General features: G+C 27.7%; 1 protein-coding gene across 1 annotated transcript; it reads left to right on the top strand.

The window, feature by feature from the left end:
• The first annotated feature begins 3,723 nt into the window (after positions 1-3,723).
• On the top strand, positions 3,724-9,598 carry LOC132924381 (uncharacterized). The gene is made up of 7 exons (XM_060988664.1): positions 3,724-3,843; positions 4,796-5,014; positions 6,422-6,874; positions 6,958-7,056; positions 8,508-8,698; positions 9,010-9,307; positions 9,383-9,598. The coding sequence occupies exons 1-7, from the start codon at positions 3,724-3,726 to the stop codon at positions 9,596-9,598; spliced, it is 1,596 nt and encodes a 531-aa protein (XP_060844647.1).
• Positions 9,599-15,199: the final 5,601 nt, after the last annotated feature.

Below are 15,199 nucleotides of genomic sequence, written 5' to 3'. Positions count from 1 at the left end.
ATAATATACTCAAAATTATATTAAACTATGTAATAAAATGGGGTTATAAAACGGTAGATTAGACATCAGAAGGCGCCGATGATAATTAATATGGGCACTGGGCACAATAGCCGCTTTTAGAGTCTGCGCACGCCTGTATGAAGCCAAGACGATACTCATGCGTGTAAAAACGACAAAATTAAATTTGGCGGTGTAGCCGTGGTTTAAATAAATAAGACGATGCAAATATTTTCAAAGCGTAAATTTATTGAAAAATATTCAAAATGTGATTAATTGTAAATTATTCTTAGTGCAGTTAATTATAAAAATAGACTTAAAAGTCGCAGGGACCGTTTCGTGATGTAAACCGACATGAAAGTGCTTGTGCTGGCTCTGGTACATCGCGTCTGCCGGAGTCCTCTCCACAGCCTCCCTTATATAGTCGGTTTCCCCCTATCTACTCTTTTCTTCTCTCTTCCGGTCAATCGGATGTGCGTCATTTATATTGTTCACGCGTTATTACGCAGTTTAGGATTCACGCGGGTGTGCGATGGCCTAATCAGATCGTACTTAGACGGATAATACTTAGACGTAGCCCTTTCCGTACACGCCCATATAATATGGTATTCTTTGCCATATTAATCATATTACTACTGCACAGTTTTGATATGAACGTATATAATATGGTTCGTTGTTTATCAAGGGACTTTATTTTTATATTTTAGGTCCGGTGTATTTTTGGTAGGCTGGACTTCTCAGACCTATTTCGCTCTTTTTATGTTATCTTTTAACGCTTTCCTAGTAATTTTTTGGCGCTAGTCGCGAGATAATTCGGGTGTTTTAGTAACCGTTTTATTACCGTTTGCTATATTGTCATGAACCATCACTAGTCGTCTTTGAAGTGTTGACATTATTATTATTACATATTACTATTACTATTCTGAGATGTCAGAGCACGTAGCAGTACATAACATATTTTTTTATCAAATAAATAAAAACTTGCCAAAAAAATAAATAAAGATACATCACTATATTTTGTCGCCATTTGTTTTCTATTTGCTTAAATAAGTAACATACATAATTCACTCATATTAGGTAAGTACCTAAATATAGTTCTTTTATCTTTACTACTATTATGCAGACCCCATGAATGTGATTGATTTTACTTTTATATTTTTCAACGACAAAATAAAGGATGCCTATAATATTAATTAAAATTTAAATACAGATGATAAACATTATTATTAATATATAATATAATATTATGCAATGACGCCTTATCGTCCGACGTCGGCTCGCTGGAACGCGAATAATTAGCGCGGCCGCCGTAATTCCATTAGTCTCGCTTGTACCATCGTTGTTGTGCTGAGACCCGTAAAATAATATATACTTACGTATGAGTTTTTTTTTAATTGGTGTTCATTTTATTATAAATTTGCAAGGCGCGAATCGCCACTGTACTATTATATTTCGAGTAGGCGCGAATCGCCGTCGATCGTTATAAAATATAACATTTTATAGGCGCAAATCGCCACATTTTTTATTATAATTACTTATTTGGCGCTAATCACCACATCTTTAATTATATTTATTTTAGTGTTTTGTGAGTGTGTCGTGTGTGACATGTGTGTAATTATTATATAGCTGTATAGCTGGCCAGCCGTGCACCGACAAAATGTGAGTTTTATGTTATTATTTATTTATATTTTATATTGGTTGTGTCCAATCGGTAATAAGTCGACAATTATATTATACATTATATTATATTTGATATTTAGCGGTATAATATTATATGTTAATCAAAGGTTGTGCCGAACAGGGAATTATATTTTATATTTTTTTATTGTCGGGCCAAAAGGGCCGTAATTATTTATTATTATATTATATACTTCTTACCATAACTGCATTTTAGTTACCATTTATTAAGTTACCTATCTGTCCATTAGTTTAAGTTCACACACCTACACAATATACACACTTATACATAATAATATACATCTCACATAACAAGCATTACATAGCTCAACAGTATATTTGCCCGGCAATTCCGGCCACTTGCTGTTTGAGCTATTTACATCACTACACACCAAGCTATTCTAGTAAGTATCATATAAATTATCAGAATTGTGAGTGTTAGTGGTGGGCAATAAGTTGGTGTCCGGGGGGTGTGCGTATTATTATTTTATGTTCCCGGCCCGTTCAAATATATCTACGGTGCTTTCGATCTAGTAACATCATAATATTTAGGTAATCAAACTTTTAAGTAGGTAATACTGTTTACGAATTGATGAAAACATAATTATTCCAATCTATTTTACTACAAAACGTCATCGTCGAGAGAACACATCTCGTGCGAGTGTGATGTCATGAAGATGAAGCACTTCCAGTGTTAATAATAATGGTTTTCTTTTCGAGTGTATTTTAATAAATAAGAGATGTGCAAACGGATACCGTTCTGCTGTATAGTAGATATTGAGTGGGTCACCGTAATAATATAGATATTATGTGTTAAATTTTAATTAAATGATACGTCAGCGTATACAAAATATGTTTTATATTGCTATTATTAAATTGTTGTTAAAACCTATAACTATCGATAATTTTTAATTTAATATTATATTTACGGTGGTCTGGTGAAATATTTCTACATCTACGAGTTAGGTAGAATATTGTGCACGCCAGACAATAAATTTTAAAATTTTAAATTGTAATAAGTATAAACTTAGGTATAATTAATAATTTGTATCATCTACGCGTTCAGTGTTGCTTATTATAGTTTATAGATTTGAGGGTCTACGACACAATGTAAAAGTTATTTAAAAATAACATTAGATAAAAAAAAAACTAAAGTAGTTCGGTACTATGAATGTCACGGCTGTCATTACAGGACAAAATCATTGAAAAACTATGTAAATGTAACATATGGTTCATTTTTTATATCTTATATGAGAGTTTAGAAAATCGTATTCACCTCATATATTATATATACAAGTTACTAGCTGAATAACCCGACTTCGCTCGTGTGTTAAATAGCCGATTCGTAATAAATTGGTTTTTTATTATAATTAAACTATTCAAAGCCCAGTCATATAATAATGTATAAGTACTATTTTTTATAATTATTTAACTTAATTTATGATATTTATAACTGAAATGGCAAAAAAGACGAAATTGGAAATAATGAGAGTAATTTAGTCGTAGAAGTATTTGGAATTACTTTGTGGAAAAAATTGTTTATTTAATTAAATGACACGCTAAAAACTTGTAATCTTTAAATACAACTTCCCTCCCCATTAGACAAAAATATCGGGCGCTGTGATGACACTCTGAAGAGTATTTGGAACATCACTGCGAAAAAAAATTGATAAATGTAAAATAGTGTCGTCACAAAATTGGAACATAAAAAGGCCTGTTTTTTTTTATATAGATATATATAATAAATAACTATTAAGGATATAGGTATTTACTACTTATCTACTCAAAGTTATGGTATTCCATATCGACATATCGGCTATTGTACCTGTATTATTCATTATAATTTATTATACAATTTGAAGAATTTATCAGTAGTTGGTGAAAAAAGTCATTGTAAGATGAATTGTAGGCTTTACATGGCTAAATATAGAATTTTGACTTGATTGTAAGTTTGTTACCATAGCTAAAATTATAGATAACGATAAATTTAAATAAAAATAATTGAAATTTTAATCTCGTGATTTGTTTTTATAATAAAATTTTTTAAATATGTCGTTTGTAGATGATGAAAAATTCAATATTCTTTCTCAGGATCTTCTGGTGTACATAACACACCTCGAGGAAGCTTTTAACAGTATTGGGGAATCGGAGGAAAAAATAATCATACAGGTAGATCGAATTGTTTTTCTAATAATAAAAATACCGTATTTGAAATCGAAGTGGTTATTAGTTTAACTAGGTATTATAGTGTAAATACAGTAGCATAGCTGGAGCTCAATCTAGGGGGGGTATTTTATAAATACTACTATATTTTTTTATTGCATATAAAAGTTATAACTGTGATCATAGGCGCAAAAGGGGGGGGGCTTTAGGGGCTAAGCCCCCCAAACATTTCCCACATTTTTTTAAGCTTTATCAGTATTATTATAGTGAACGATGCAAAATTCGTTTTAAGTATATATAATTCGCAAATGCACAAATTTTATTTGTCGTGATATTATTTTTATTATTATTGTATTACATTGTAAGTTGTAGTCATAAACCATAATACCTACTAAGAACTAAGAATACTAAGGATTCTTATTACGGAGTCTATGGTTGCAGGTTTGTAGCTCATATTGATGTACTATTTGGCTATTATACGTTTATACATCATATTTTATACGCCTATGCGGGTTATAGAGTATACAGTATAGTAGTATACTATAATGACAGGTATACCTGTTAGGTATACCGTATACGTATACTTATATGTTGTATTAGAACATTTTTTAGGTTTTGATTACTTGCATAAATGCTTCATTCAATAGCTAGGGCTTCAGCCCCCCCCCCAAATCTCAAACGTTATTTGCGCCTATGACTGTGATTAAAACATCATCAATAAAAAAATTCCAAGAGGGGCATACACCTATAGCCCCCCTCATCTACGCCACTGGGTAAATACGAGAATAAAATAAATAGTTACTGAACTACCTTATTATAGTTATTGCTACATAATATTCTTTAAAATAAACTATTCAAAACAATCAAATATTTTATATTGCAATATAGTGTTATAATTATAGACATATTATACTAACACAGTATCACTAATTTAAAAATGCATTACCTATACACGCAGGAATGGTTATTTATGATCCTCGAACATCTCCACGACGATCTAGACGAGGCTCGTATCCGGAATATGGCGCTAAGCCAAATGCTGATGGACATCGAGAACAACAAACTGCGGACTCCATTCAATGAAAGGCCGTCCTGTCGGTCTTACACCGAGCTCGTCGAGTGGTTGAAGACTGCGTTGGATCAAAACGCTACCTTGGAAGACGGAGATGACGATGAAGTATAGTGTAGTATAAAATTATATACTTCTATTATATATCGTGGACATAATGATATAGAGGCGTAAACATATTATATGAGCGGACTTACATTTTTCACGAGACTTTTCATTTTTATGGTTTCGATTTTTAAACACAATAATATATATTTTACATATTATACACGTCGTATTATGTGCAAAAAGCGCCTCACATCCTATTTATTACCCAATTATCAATACATATATATATATATATATTACATTATTACAGCGTCAAATCAAGAAAAAATTTTAAGTGGGGCACATTATTTATATTTTCAGTAGATTATGTATTAAATTAACATAAAATAAATGAATAAAGTTTCAACACTAACTGTCGATTCTTAAATAGGCATTTATTTAGTTTTTAAAATCATATATATACGTATAAATAAAAAAAGACTAATTCAAATTTTTTCTGTAGTCTATTGACGGGGGGGGGAGCGGGTGCCTCTGTGCAGCTCCTCCTGGATATTCCACTAATGGATATAGGCCGCTAGCTTGTTACATTTATCGGATATATTTATTGAAATTAAAAGTGAATACAGCTGCGGTACAATACACTGGAAATACATCTACTTATCCAATATAATAATATTACCTACTTACCTACTACTATACTATAGTTGTATATAATGATTAGGGGTGGGATTTATATGTAATAAAAAACCAAAAATATGTACATATATTATGTAATTTAAATGGACAAAATATGTAGTATAAAATAAAAGATATGTAATAAGAACAATTTAAAATTATGTTAACGTGTAAAATTAAAATAAAATTCTAAATAATTTTTGAATAATATACAATTAATTGTTTTTAATTTCTAATCAATTTAATTTAAAAACTATAAAAAATAAAGATATTTTCACAAACACGCGAACGCAAGTACTGACACTGTTGAAAATTCGTAAATTTCCTAATAATTGTTGAGTATAAAGTATAATCTAAGATCATTAAATATTAATGTATAGTTATCGAACAGAAACAAATAAGATAAATTATAAACAAGTTATTAATATTTAACTAATACTTTCATATACTTATTTCCTATATGCATTATACACTACACTTACAATTTTTACGAGTACTATTATCGAAGTATAAATGTATAATATTACTAAACCGCCAAAATTGTCAAAATTTACGAAATTTGTAAAAGAAAAATGCAGAAATTTTACAAATAATGTTAAAATATGTATTTATGACGAAATATGTAAAATAAAATATGTTTTATTTTATTGCAAATCACGTGAAATGAATTTATCATTTGCAATACTTAATTTATCATGTTTTAGTAAAAATATGTATTTACTTATTACAAATCCCAGCCTTAATAATGATAATGGAATTAATAAGAGATTATGATGTCAATGTTCTACGTAGATTGAAGATGTCCAGGAACCCGAAAACCGGGAAATGGACGTTGCCGAATTTGACAATTTGATGTCTACCGATAATCGGACCTACGTAGCCATCCGCACTTTACCGAATGGCGGTGGCATATTTGGATACATTGCTATTTCAATGGGCGATGATAAGGACACACAATGGCTAAATTGCAACGGCAAGCCGATAGCTACACCGGTGCCGTATAACTTGCGCGTGGAACAACTGCAATCGGATGCCCAGCAAGAATCGATGTGTGAGGAGACGGACGCCAAACAGGTGTGGAACGTTTTGAGAAGCAGGAAGTCGATATGTCTAAGAAACGAATTTTACGATTTCTACAAAACGCTGTACGAAGACGTCCAACAAGAAATGGTGGCTGAAGCGGATACGTGTGTAATCAGAAAGTGTTCCCATCCGTTTATCAATAAGTTACTCGAATATCTTGTGGTGAGAAATTATAATTATTGTTTACACGGTAGTAAAACCAACAACCGTACGATGTTTAAAAGTGTAACTATAATTATGTATAGGTTGACTTGAAAGCTATCGGCGTGAGCGATCTCCAAATATTTAACAAAATCAACTTGCTTTCCATTTTGAAAAAGCAAATCAAATCTGTGATTTGTCAAGTAAGAATATGTATTTGCGTCTTAAACACCTATAATATTAGTATATTTTTGTCAGATTTAAATAAAATAAGTGGTTTACAACGGAAGTCTAAAGAAGTAAACTAGAGTAGACTTGATGTATAATATATATATATATATGTAATATATAGGACATAGGTGCCTATATATGTTGGATGGTGATCACTGTTATTTGAAGTTTGATACAGGGCAATAAGACATTAAAATGATATATTTAAGTTTAGTTTCTTATGCAAATATAAAATTACATTTTAAGACTAGGCAATTTAAAAGTAGTTCACACAATTATTGGTTGCTATTATTTTACACGTGATTTTTCAATAATATCTTAAAAATAAAACAGAAATACTTTACTTTTCGCGCAATTTAGGATGTAGCTGATTTCCGACTGGATTATCTACGATAGAGCCTACGAAAGAATCGTTTTAATATAAACACAAATGCATAGATATAAAAAAAAAATGTATAAATTAAATTGTTCACAACATTCTTATGTGAAATCGTATCTACAGTTTTTGTGATCTTTCTCGCGCAAAACTATTAACAATTACAAATGTCTCAAAATAATGATATATCATATATTATGTAATTAAGAGTCATTGTTAATTTGTAAAACATGAGCAATTTGAACCATTTTTCTATCGTTACTAGGTCACTAGGGAGGTACTTAGGGGGAGATTTAAACTTAAAACAGTCTAACCGCGACTAACAGATTTGTTTCAAAACTTGAAGAAATTTTTTATATTTACCCATTAGATACTATCACTATATTAGCTATAGTTTTAGGTTCCTATCAAACACAATTAAAATAGTACATAGTTATTACCTATGTCCTATAGTCCTATACTATAAAAACCTATATGTTATTAACCTGTAATTAACTAGCCTTATATTATTTATAATAAAAATTGTACTCAATAATAGGAAATAATACATAGATATTTTATTTTAGTTTTAGTTTTTATCTAAATATTTTAAAAAATTGATATAATAATAATAATAATATAATTATTTTATAATATTACAACAACTATAAATAAAACATAACTATTAACATTTTTGAAATAATTTGTCTCATAAGAACATCTTAAGTTTTATTATTTTTTAAACACAATTTTTTGGTCAAAACACATTTTCATTTAAAGAAAAAACTGGAATCATTTAAAAAATTATATTATTATAATAACAATATGTTACTAGATAGGTACCTACCTAATATTTTTTCATCAAAAATTATATTAATTCATCATTATAAGGCAATATAAGTTAATTAAATATATTTTCTATTAAGTATTATTTTTTTTTTATTCTAAACTTTATAATCTAAAGAATTAATTACAGACTCAGCTAAACCCACTTATCCTTCATTGATTTAAGTCGATAGTCTGATTTAAAATCAAATAAATATACACAATTCCAAAATTGCGTTTTAGATAGAGAAACGGACTGATAATCTGGAAACCGCGATGCAAGTCTCAACGATTTCGCCCATCGATTTATTACCAACAAAATGTTGTTATAGTTTTATATCTTCCACTCTTTGGAATGAATTACATCAACAACGACCTGGGACTAAGTATATAAATATACTGTCATATCAATATCCCCAATATTTCTTACCAAAGTAAGTATACGATTTACGTTTATTTTGCATACAGATAATGTTTAAACCTATAGTTGTTTAAAACGTGATAAAAATCCTTAGCGTACGATAATTATTTTTCACCAAAATATAAGTTAACCTATTGAATTAAATCTATTACAATTTTTGATACCTTTAATGTTCCAAATATTATAATGGCTAATAAAGCGATAGGTAAAATTTGTGTAATAAATCTACTAAAAGTTTACTCGAGAATAATAAACTATACCATACGCCTACACTTATTTAAATTAAAAAACTTTAATCATTGTCATTTCTTTATTTTTTTTTAGATATTTTTCAGTATTAGTACAACAAAAGAAAAATATATTGAACAATATCTCTAGGAAATATTGTAAGATATTGGATGAAATGTTCGAAGATTTAGGAGCTTCTATTATGTCAAACATGATGAAGTACAAAGACGCTCATTGGGAATGGCATTTGGCCCAAGAAATTGTCGATGCTTACAACAAAGAAAAGACTTTTAAAGACAGTTTGTGTGCGGTTGAAAGTTCTGTTGATGAATCGACACAATCATTTTTGGAAGTTCTTTTAAACGAAATAGACATGTCTCAACAAAAATTAAAAGTAATTTATTTTAAAGCTTAGGTTAGGCACTTGTATTGTGGTAATTTCTATAATATTCTATTTTGTTTTTATTAGGCAACGGAGAAAAAGAATAATCAATTGGTAGAACAATTATTCAAAATAAGAAATGAAATATTGGATAAGGAACGAATGTATACACGAGTGTTGATCGAGTTTGAAGAACAAATAAATAAATTGAAAAAACAAATCAACGTCGAAAAACGCGATATAGTGATTAGGGATAACACTATTGCGGAGCTTCGAAGAAAACGCAAAGAACTATTAAAATAAATACGCTAAAATTAATTTCAAATACACTCTGTATGACTATTTCAAATGTAGACCATATATTTTAAATGGATTTTATTGTGTTTAAAACTTCTTTGCGTTTTCCTCGAGGCTTATTGTAACAAGTAAACAATCAAAACGTTCTAGTCAATTTATTTGTATTTTTGTTCTTCAAACTGTCATTTGTAACTTGTCATTTATGATGAAAAAATATATTTAAAGTTGATTTTAAATTGCTAACCATCGCTATATTATATAACACGATCTATTTGTATATAATATCATTTTATACACGCATAGATTAATCATTTATAACCTGCTGCAGTGGCGATCTAGAATTTTTTTTTTTTTTTTGGGAGGGGGGCAAAATTGTTCATATTATTTTACGATTATATATATATTATATATCATATATCATACGATTTTGTAAACAAAATATTTAAGATTTGATGATAGGCCTTATTACAAAATATATAATATAACTGTCATGGGGGGAGGCGTGCTCCTCGCCCTCCTTGAATCTACCGCACTATCATCTACAACCATATGTTTTAATGTATTCAAATATCAAATGGTAATTTTATATCAATTTTTTATGTAATCAAAATGTAAAGCACAAATTACAGGATAACAGCTTTAGAAATGACTGAGGACTACAATAGGATTACAAGTGGTTATCCTCTCGTTGCATAAACATATACTTTCCCATTTATTCTGAGAAAATTAAATAATATTAATTTTAATAGTTTATAATACATACATGACATGTACCTATGTTTCTTAGTTTTTTTATTTTTATTCAAAATGTTTATTATGGTCAAATGGGTAAATGGGTTAAAAGTTTTATTTTTTTAAGGCATTATAAATAACCTTAAAACGCATGTTTCTTGTACATAAGTATGACGTTTGTTCTAGTATTATTTTTTTTACTGTCTTGTAGCAGTAGGGTGGTTATTGCTGAACAAGATAATATTTTACTTTACGGGATATGAATATAAAACATACGAGTATTTGAAATTTTAATCAGTGGGGTAATAGGTATATTAACATTTTGTTGTTACTCCTTTTAAATTAAATTTACTAATTAACCACTTGTCTTGTTCAAAAATCTGATTTTTATATTTAAAAATAGTTTTTGAAATATGAACTCAAAAATGTAGGTAAGTTAATCGTTTGAAGTTTTTAAAACGATAATGATACAAAAAAAATTAAATATATCGGATATGCTTTTTGAAATGACTAGAGCTTATTGTTATATAAGAATCATTTTGAATATATTATATTTATGTATTTACGTTTAATTATTTGGGTATGATTATTATTTATTATTATAAGTTGGTCTAAACATCTAAATGTTTTGTGATATATTTTTTTTAACATACAATTTTACGCAGTTATTACAATATTTTATTTTATTTATTCAAATCGCTTACATTAACATTATATTTGTTAATTAAATTGATCTAATGCCAATTAATGATAACTTTCAATTTCAAATTATTTTTAAGGTTTCGCCAATATATTTATTACTTACTTCAAAACGTGTACAAGAGAGTTTGTTTTTATACTTTCATTATTTTATGAGCTTTTATAATGAACATCGTTTATTGATCGGGGAAAGATGTGAATATTATTAAATATAAAAAGGTAGGCAAATGGGTACCGTTCTGCTATAGAGTTGACATTAAGTGTACGTCGTCATTTAGTAGATTACTATGACCGATATTGTTAAGTTTGTATTCAAAAATGATTGTTCAACGATTAGGAAAGACAGTCCAACTTTTTTGCAATCAAAGTTAACCAACAAGTGTTCTAATAATAATTATACAATATTTTCACATTATATTATTGTATTCTTATTCTTTTGTAATTTCGCGATTTTTTTTTTTAAGTAACGGGAATTTTTGGAATTTTAAATCTTATGTAGAGCAATGCCGTATTGATTTTACAATGATACGTGTGTTTTTTTTTGTTTATGTACACGATAAGTAGATTAAAAAATGCTTCGATTTTTCACTTTGAGTGTACATTAGGGCAGATTTGTATAGATCGTATTTGTATTTTAAAATAAACATAAAAAATGATCAGTATTTTTTAAAATATTAGGAAATACAAAAAAACAAAAATTAAAGAAAAACGAGAATTTTAACGCAAATTTAAATTACGACAATACCGATTTTGTATTTTTGGTGTCACTCAAAAACTAATGAGTTATTAGTGTTTTACCATAGATACTTGACGGTTTCACCAAATATTTATATTAGGTACCTATCATTTTCTATACCTACATGGTTTAATTTTCAAACTACGAGTAGGTATTTTATAGTTAAAGCTAATTAATATCTTAAGATATACAAATTTGATAAAAAAATATCTTATAAATTTACATATACTGAAACTAAAAAAATCTAAAATGCAAACAAACACAATTATTTTTTATTTATATTTTGTATTTCAATATTTTGGATGAAATTACGCATTTTAACGGAAATAACCTATATCAATTACTTTGTTATAATTCACAAATATTATTCGTGGGCACTTAAACTTTTATTCGTGTTATGAATTTTACTATCATATCAATATCATACCTATGTAATGAAATTTTTAAAACATGTAGATTAATTTTAATATATTACTGATTTATACTATATATTCCTATTATAGTAATTGTTGTGCATGACACTGCGATCGATTACCTATCATAATAATTATTTAAATAATTAAATGACGTAGCACCATCAATGTCACCTTGTTGTGTTAAGGTAGGTGAAAAACAGAACACTTGTATTTTTAATTAATGATAAATCATCACCAGTTATTTAGTATAATATAATAAAAATAATAATATGCTTTAACTCTACTCCCACTTATATGACTCTTATAACGATAGGACATGTGGGAACGTGTTGTTTGTATAGTGATCTGACCTATTGGACTATTATTAAAATACATATTAAACAATCCCAATGTCAAATTTCCACCAAAGTCGTAATAACGTTGTTCGACCTTTGATATCGATTTTAACACGTACACCATAATAATATTATATTAAAAGTGATGTATTTTAATAATCGTATAGGTATATCGGGTTTACTTCGCTATTCAGACTATTTTATGATATTTATGGTGAAGTGTCATTAACTCATAAGTTATTACTTATTAACAATAATAGGTATAATTTGATATAAATATTTATTATTATAAGAATTAAATTAATGGAATGTTTTCCGTAATTTATACTAAAAGTAAAAAATTTACTCAATAACTATATCCTTAAAACTTATATTATGAATAGGATTAGGATATTTATGCACTAAAAAACAGTTAAATATGCACGACAAGTTTTGAAAATATGCATTAAAAAATAAAGAAACGTGGACAAAAAAATGCAATAAACATATAGAGACAAATTTAATAATTAGGTTGGTACTATTTTGATGCGCTCGTTATTGTCTAGCTATTACATTTTTGTTTTTTCTTATTTATTAAATAAAATATATAAAAAAAATAAATTTTAAAATGAGTTGAATTATTGTTGTTTGTTTTAAATATTTCGTTGTAACCTTCGTTAGGTTAGGTACGTACGTCTTTGAATCTATTGGAAGAAGAATCTCTCTAACACGAAACTCGCAGTATAGGTTCTCTACAGTCTACATTGATCGTTAACTAGATGACAACCAACTACAAATTATTAAATGTTCTGTTAAAATATTTTATAAAACCGTAATGGCTCGCAGTTTCAAGATAAGTTTTGATTGTGACGATTGACGATGTTTATCCAAAATTATTATTAAGTATTGGTACCTTTACTGCGTATAACCATATTGAATTTTCAAAAATATTTAAGCGATAATTTGTATAATATTTTGTAAAAGACAGATAATCAAACACATATCAAATTCAGTTAATACAATATAAAATCACGGTATTTTTTAAAATTTTGCATCAAAAACCATAAAATATGTGCTTAAAAACAGAAAAATTACAAATTATGCACTTATAAATAAAAAATGGTAAAAAACGATAATGGTAAGACGATCTTAAAAAAATATGCAAAACCATAAATATCCTTATAAATAATAAAGACCAAATTTTTGTGCAGCTAACGCTTAAAAAACGTACAATTAAAATGCTGAAATGTGTGAAATGGTGAAAAAACAAATTTTACTAAGAATTATCTAACAAATGTTTCATTATAAGTACTTCTAATTTTATTTTTATTGCTATTTATTTTTTATAATATTATTATTTACTAGTTGTCATTAACTTATTATAAGACAACTATTATATTAAAATATAAATTAAAAAAAAAATAATTTGAATAAAATAACAATAAATTATACATACAATAATAATAAACTGACTTACAATATTTGATTAAAATTATATCTTCTATCACCTAGTATGTGTTTTAATTGTAAAACACGATTTATTAACTACGGCTGCTGCGGATAGACTATTATAGTACTGCATGTGCATATGCAATCGACAATAAATTGTAGCAGTATCGTTATTATCTTAATAATTACGTTGTTTTATGTTTAAATATATATGATTATATTATTAGATATAAAAGTCTATTATTAAGTAAATAGATGTAATAATTAGGGCTCGGAAGTTGATGCATTTTGCATTTTTTTTTGGAACTTGTTAGACGATGCTCTCCTGGCCACAAATGTGTTTCATTAGCATGTGAATCTGAACAACTTATTTTTATTTTGCATTTTTTGGTGTTTATTACCTTTTAAGTCATTTTTACTGATTTCACATTTGTTCACTTCTTAATTCTTATCATTATGCCGATAACTTACTTAGAACTTTAAAATTACCATGGATTAAAATTAGTACCTATCTAATTTTATCTAACCGATTACAGTCGTCGTTGTCGTGTTGTAGTGAATATTATTATACCTAAATTTTATTATTTTTTTTTTTGTAATATTTTATTTAATTTTAAAGGACACTTTTTGTAATTTTTACGTCATATTTTGAGTAATTTGTAAGCTTTGATAAATGTATATAGAATTGTATAGTAAAATAGAGTACAATTTAAAAATAAATATATTTTTATTAATTTAAAACAAATATTTGTAATTTTTTCAGGTCATTTTTTAATGTTTTTAAGGTCATTAACTTCCGAGCCCTAAAGATAACTATAGTTACAAAACTTTTTTTGTTTTTTTTTGTTTTTTTTTGTTTTTTTTTTGTTTGTAAATGATTCAATAACTTTTTCGTTATCGATTTCTTGAATACCAACCAATTATATATATCCCACATCTAATTCTTATTATTAATTATTACCCATATTGTTGTGTATGTGAGCGCCGTGCAATTTATACGCGAAACGACTGATCAGCAGTCGATATTATTTTTCTAGTGTTTCCTAAAATATTTTAAACAGTAATCGTGGTTTCACTGGCAATGGTTTCATTCATCATAAACCGTCGTATGCCCATGTGGCCATATGCAAGCGACATTTTATCGGTTTATGGTTTATTCAATCTGATTTCGATACCTAGGTAATTACGAATTACGATAATAAACATAGAATACGAGTAATATTAATATATTATTATTTTTACCTGTAAAATAAATAAGCAT

This window comes from Rhopalosiphum padi, chromosome 3 (assembly GCF_020882245.1).
Source record: "Rhopalosiphum padi isolate XX-2018 chromosome 3, ASM2088224v1, whole genome shotgun sequence".
Taxonomy (NCBI): domain Eukaryota; kingdom Metazoa; phylum Arthropoda; class Insecta; order Hemiptera; family Aphididae; genus Rhopalosiphum; species Rhopalosiphum padi.
The sequence above is the reverse complement of the archived record's forward strand: the minus strand, read 5'-3'. Positions and strand labels throughout refer to the sequence as shown.

What these genes read in the sequence shown, in the direction of transcription:
- LOC132924381 (XM_060988664.1), top strand. Translation starts at nt 3,724, where the DNA reads ATGTCGTTTGTAGATGATGAAAAATTCAATATTCTTTCTCAGGATCTT. An exon ending in AGGAAAAAATAATCATACAG is followed by an intron (nt 3,844 to 4,795) that starts GTAGATCGAATT and finishes CTATACACGCAG; the next exon opens with GAATGGTTATTTATGATCCT. An exon ending in CCCCAATATTTCTTACCAAA is followed by an intron (nt 8,699 to 9,009) that starts GTAAGTATACGA and finishes ATTTTTTTTTAG; the next exon opens with ATATTTTTCAGTATTAGTAC.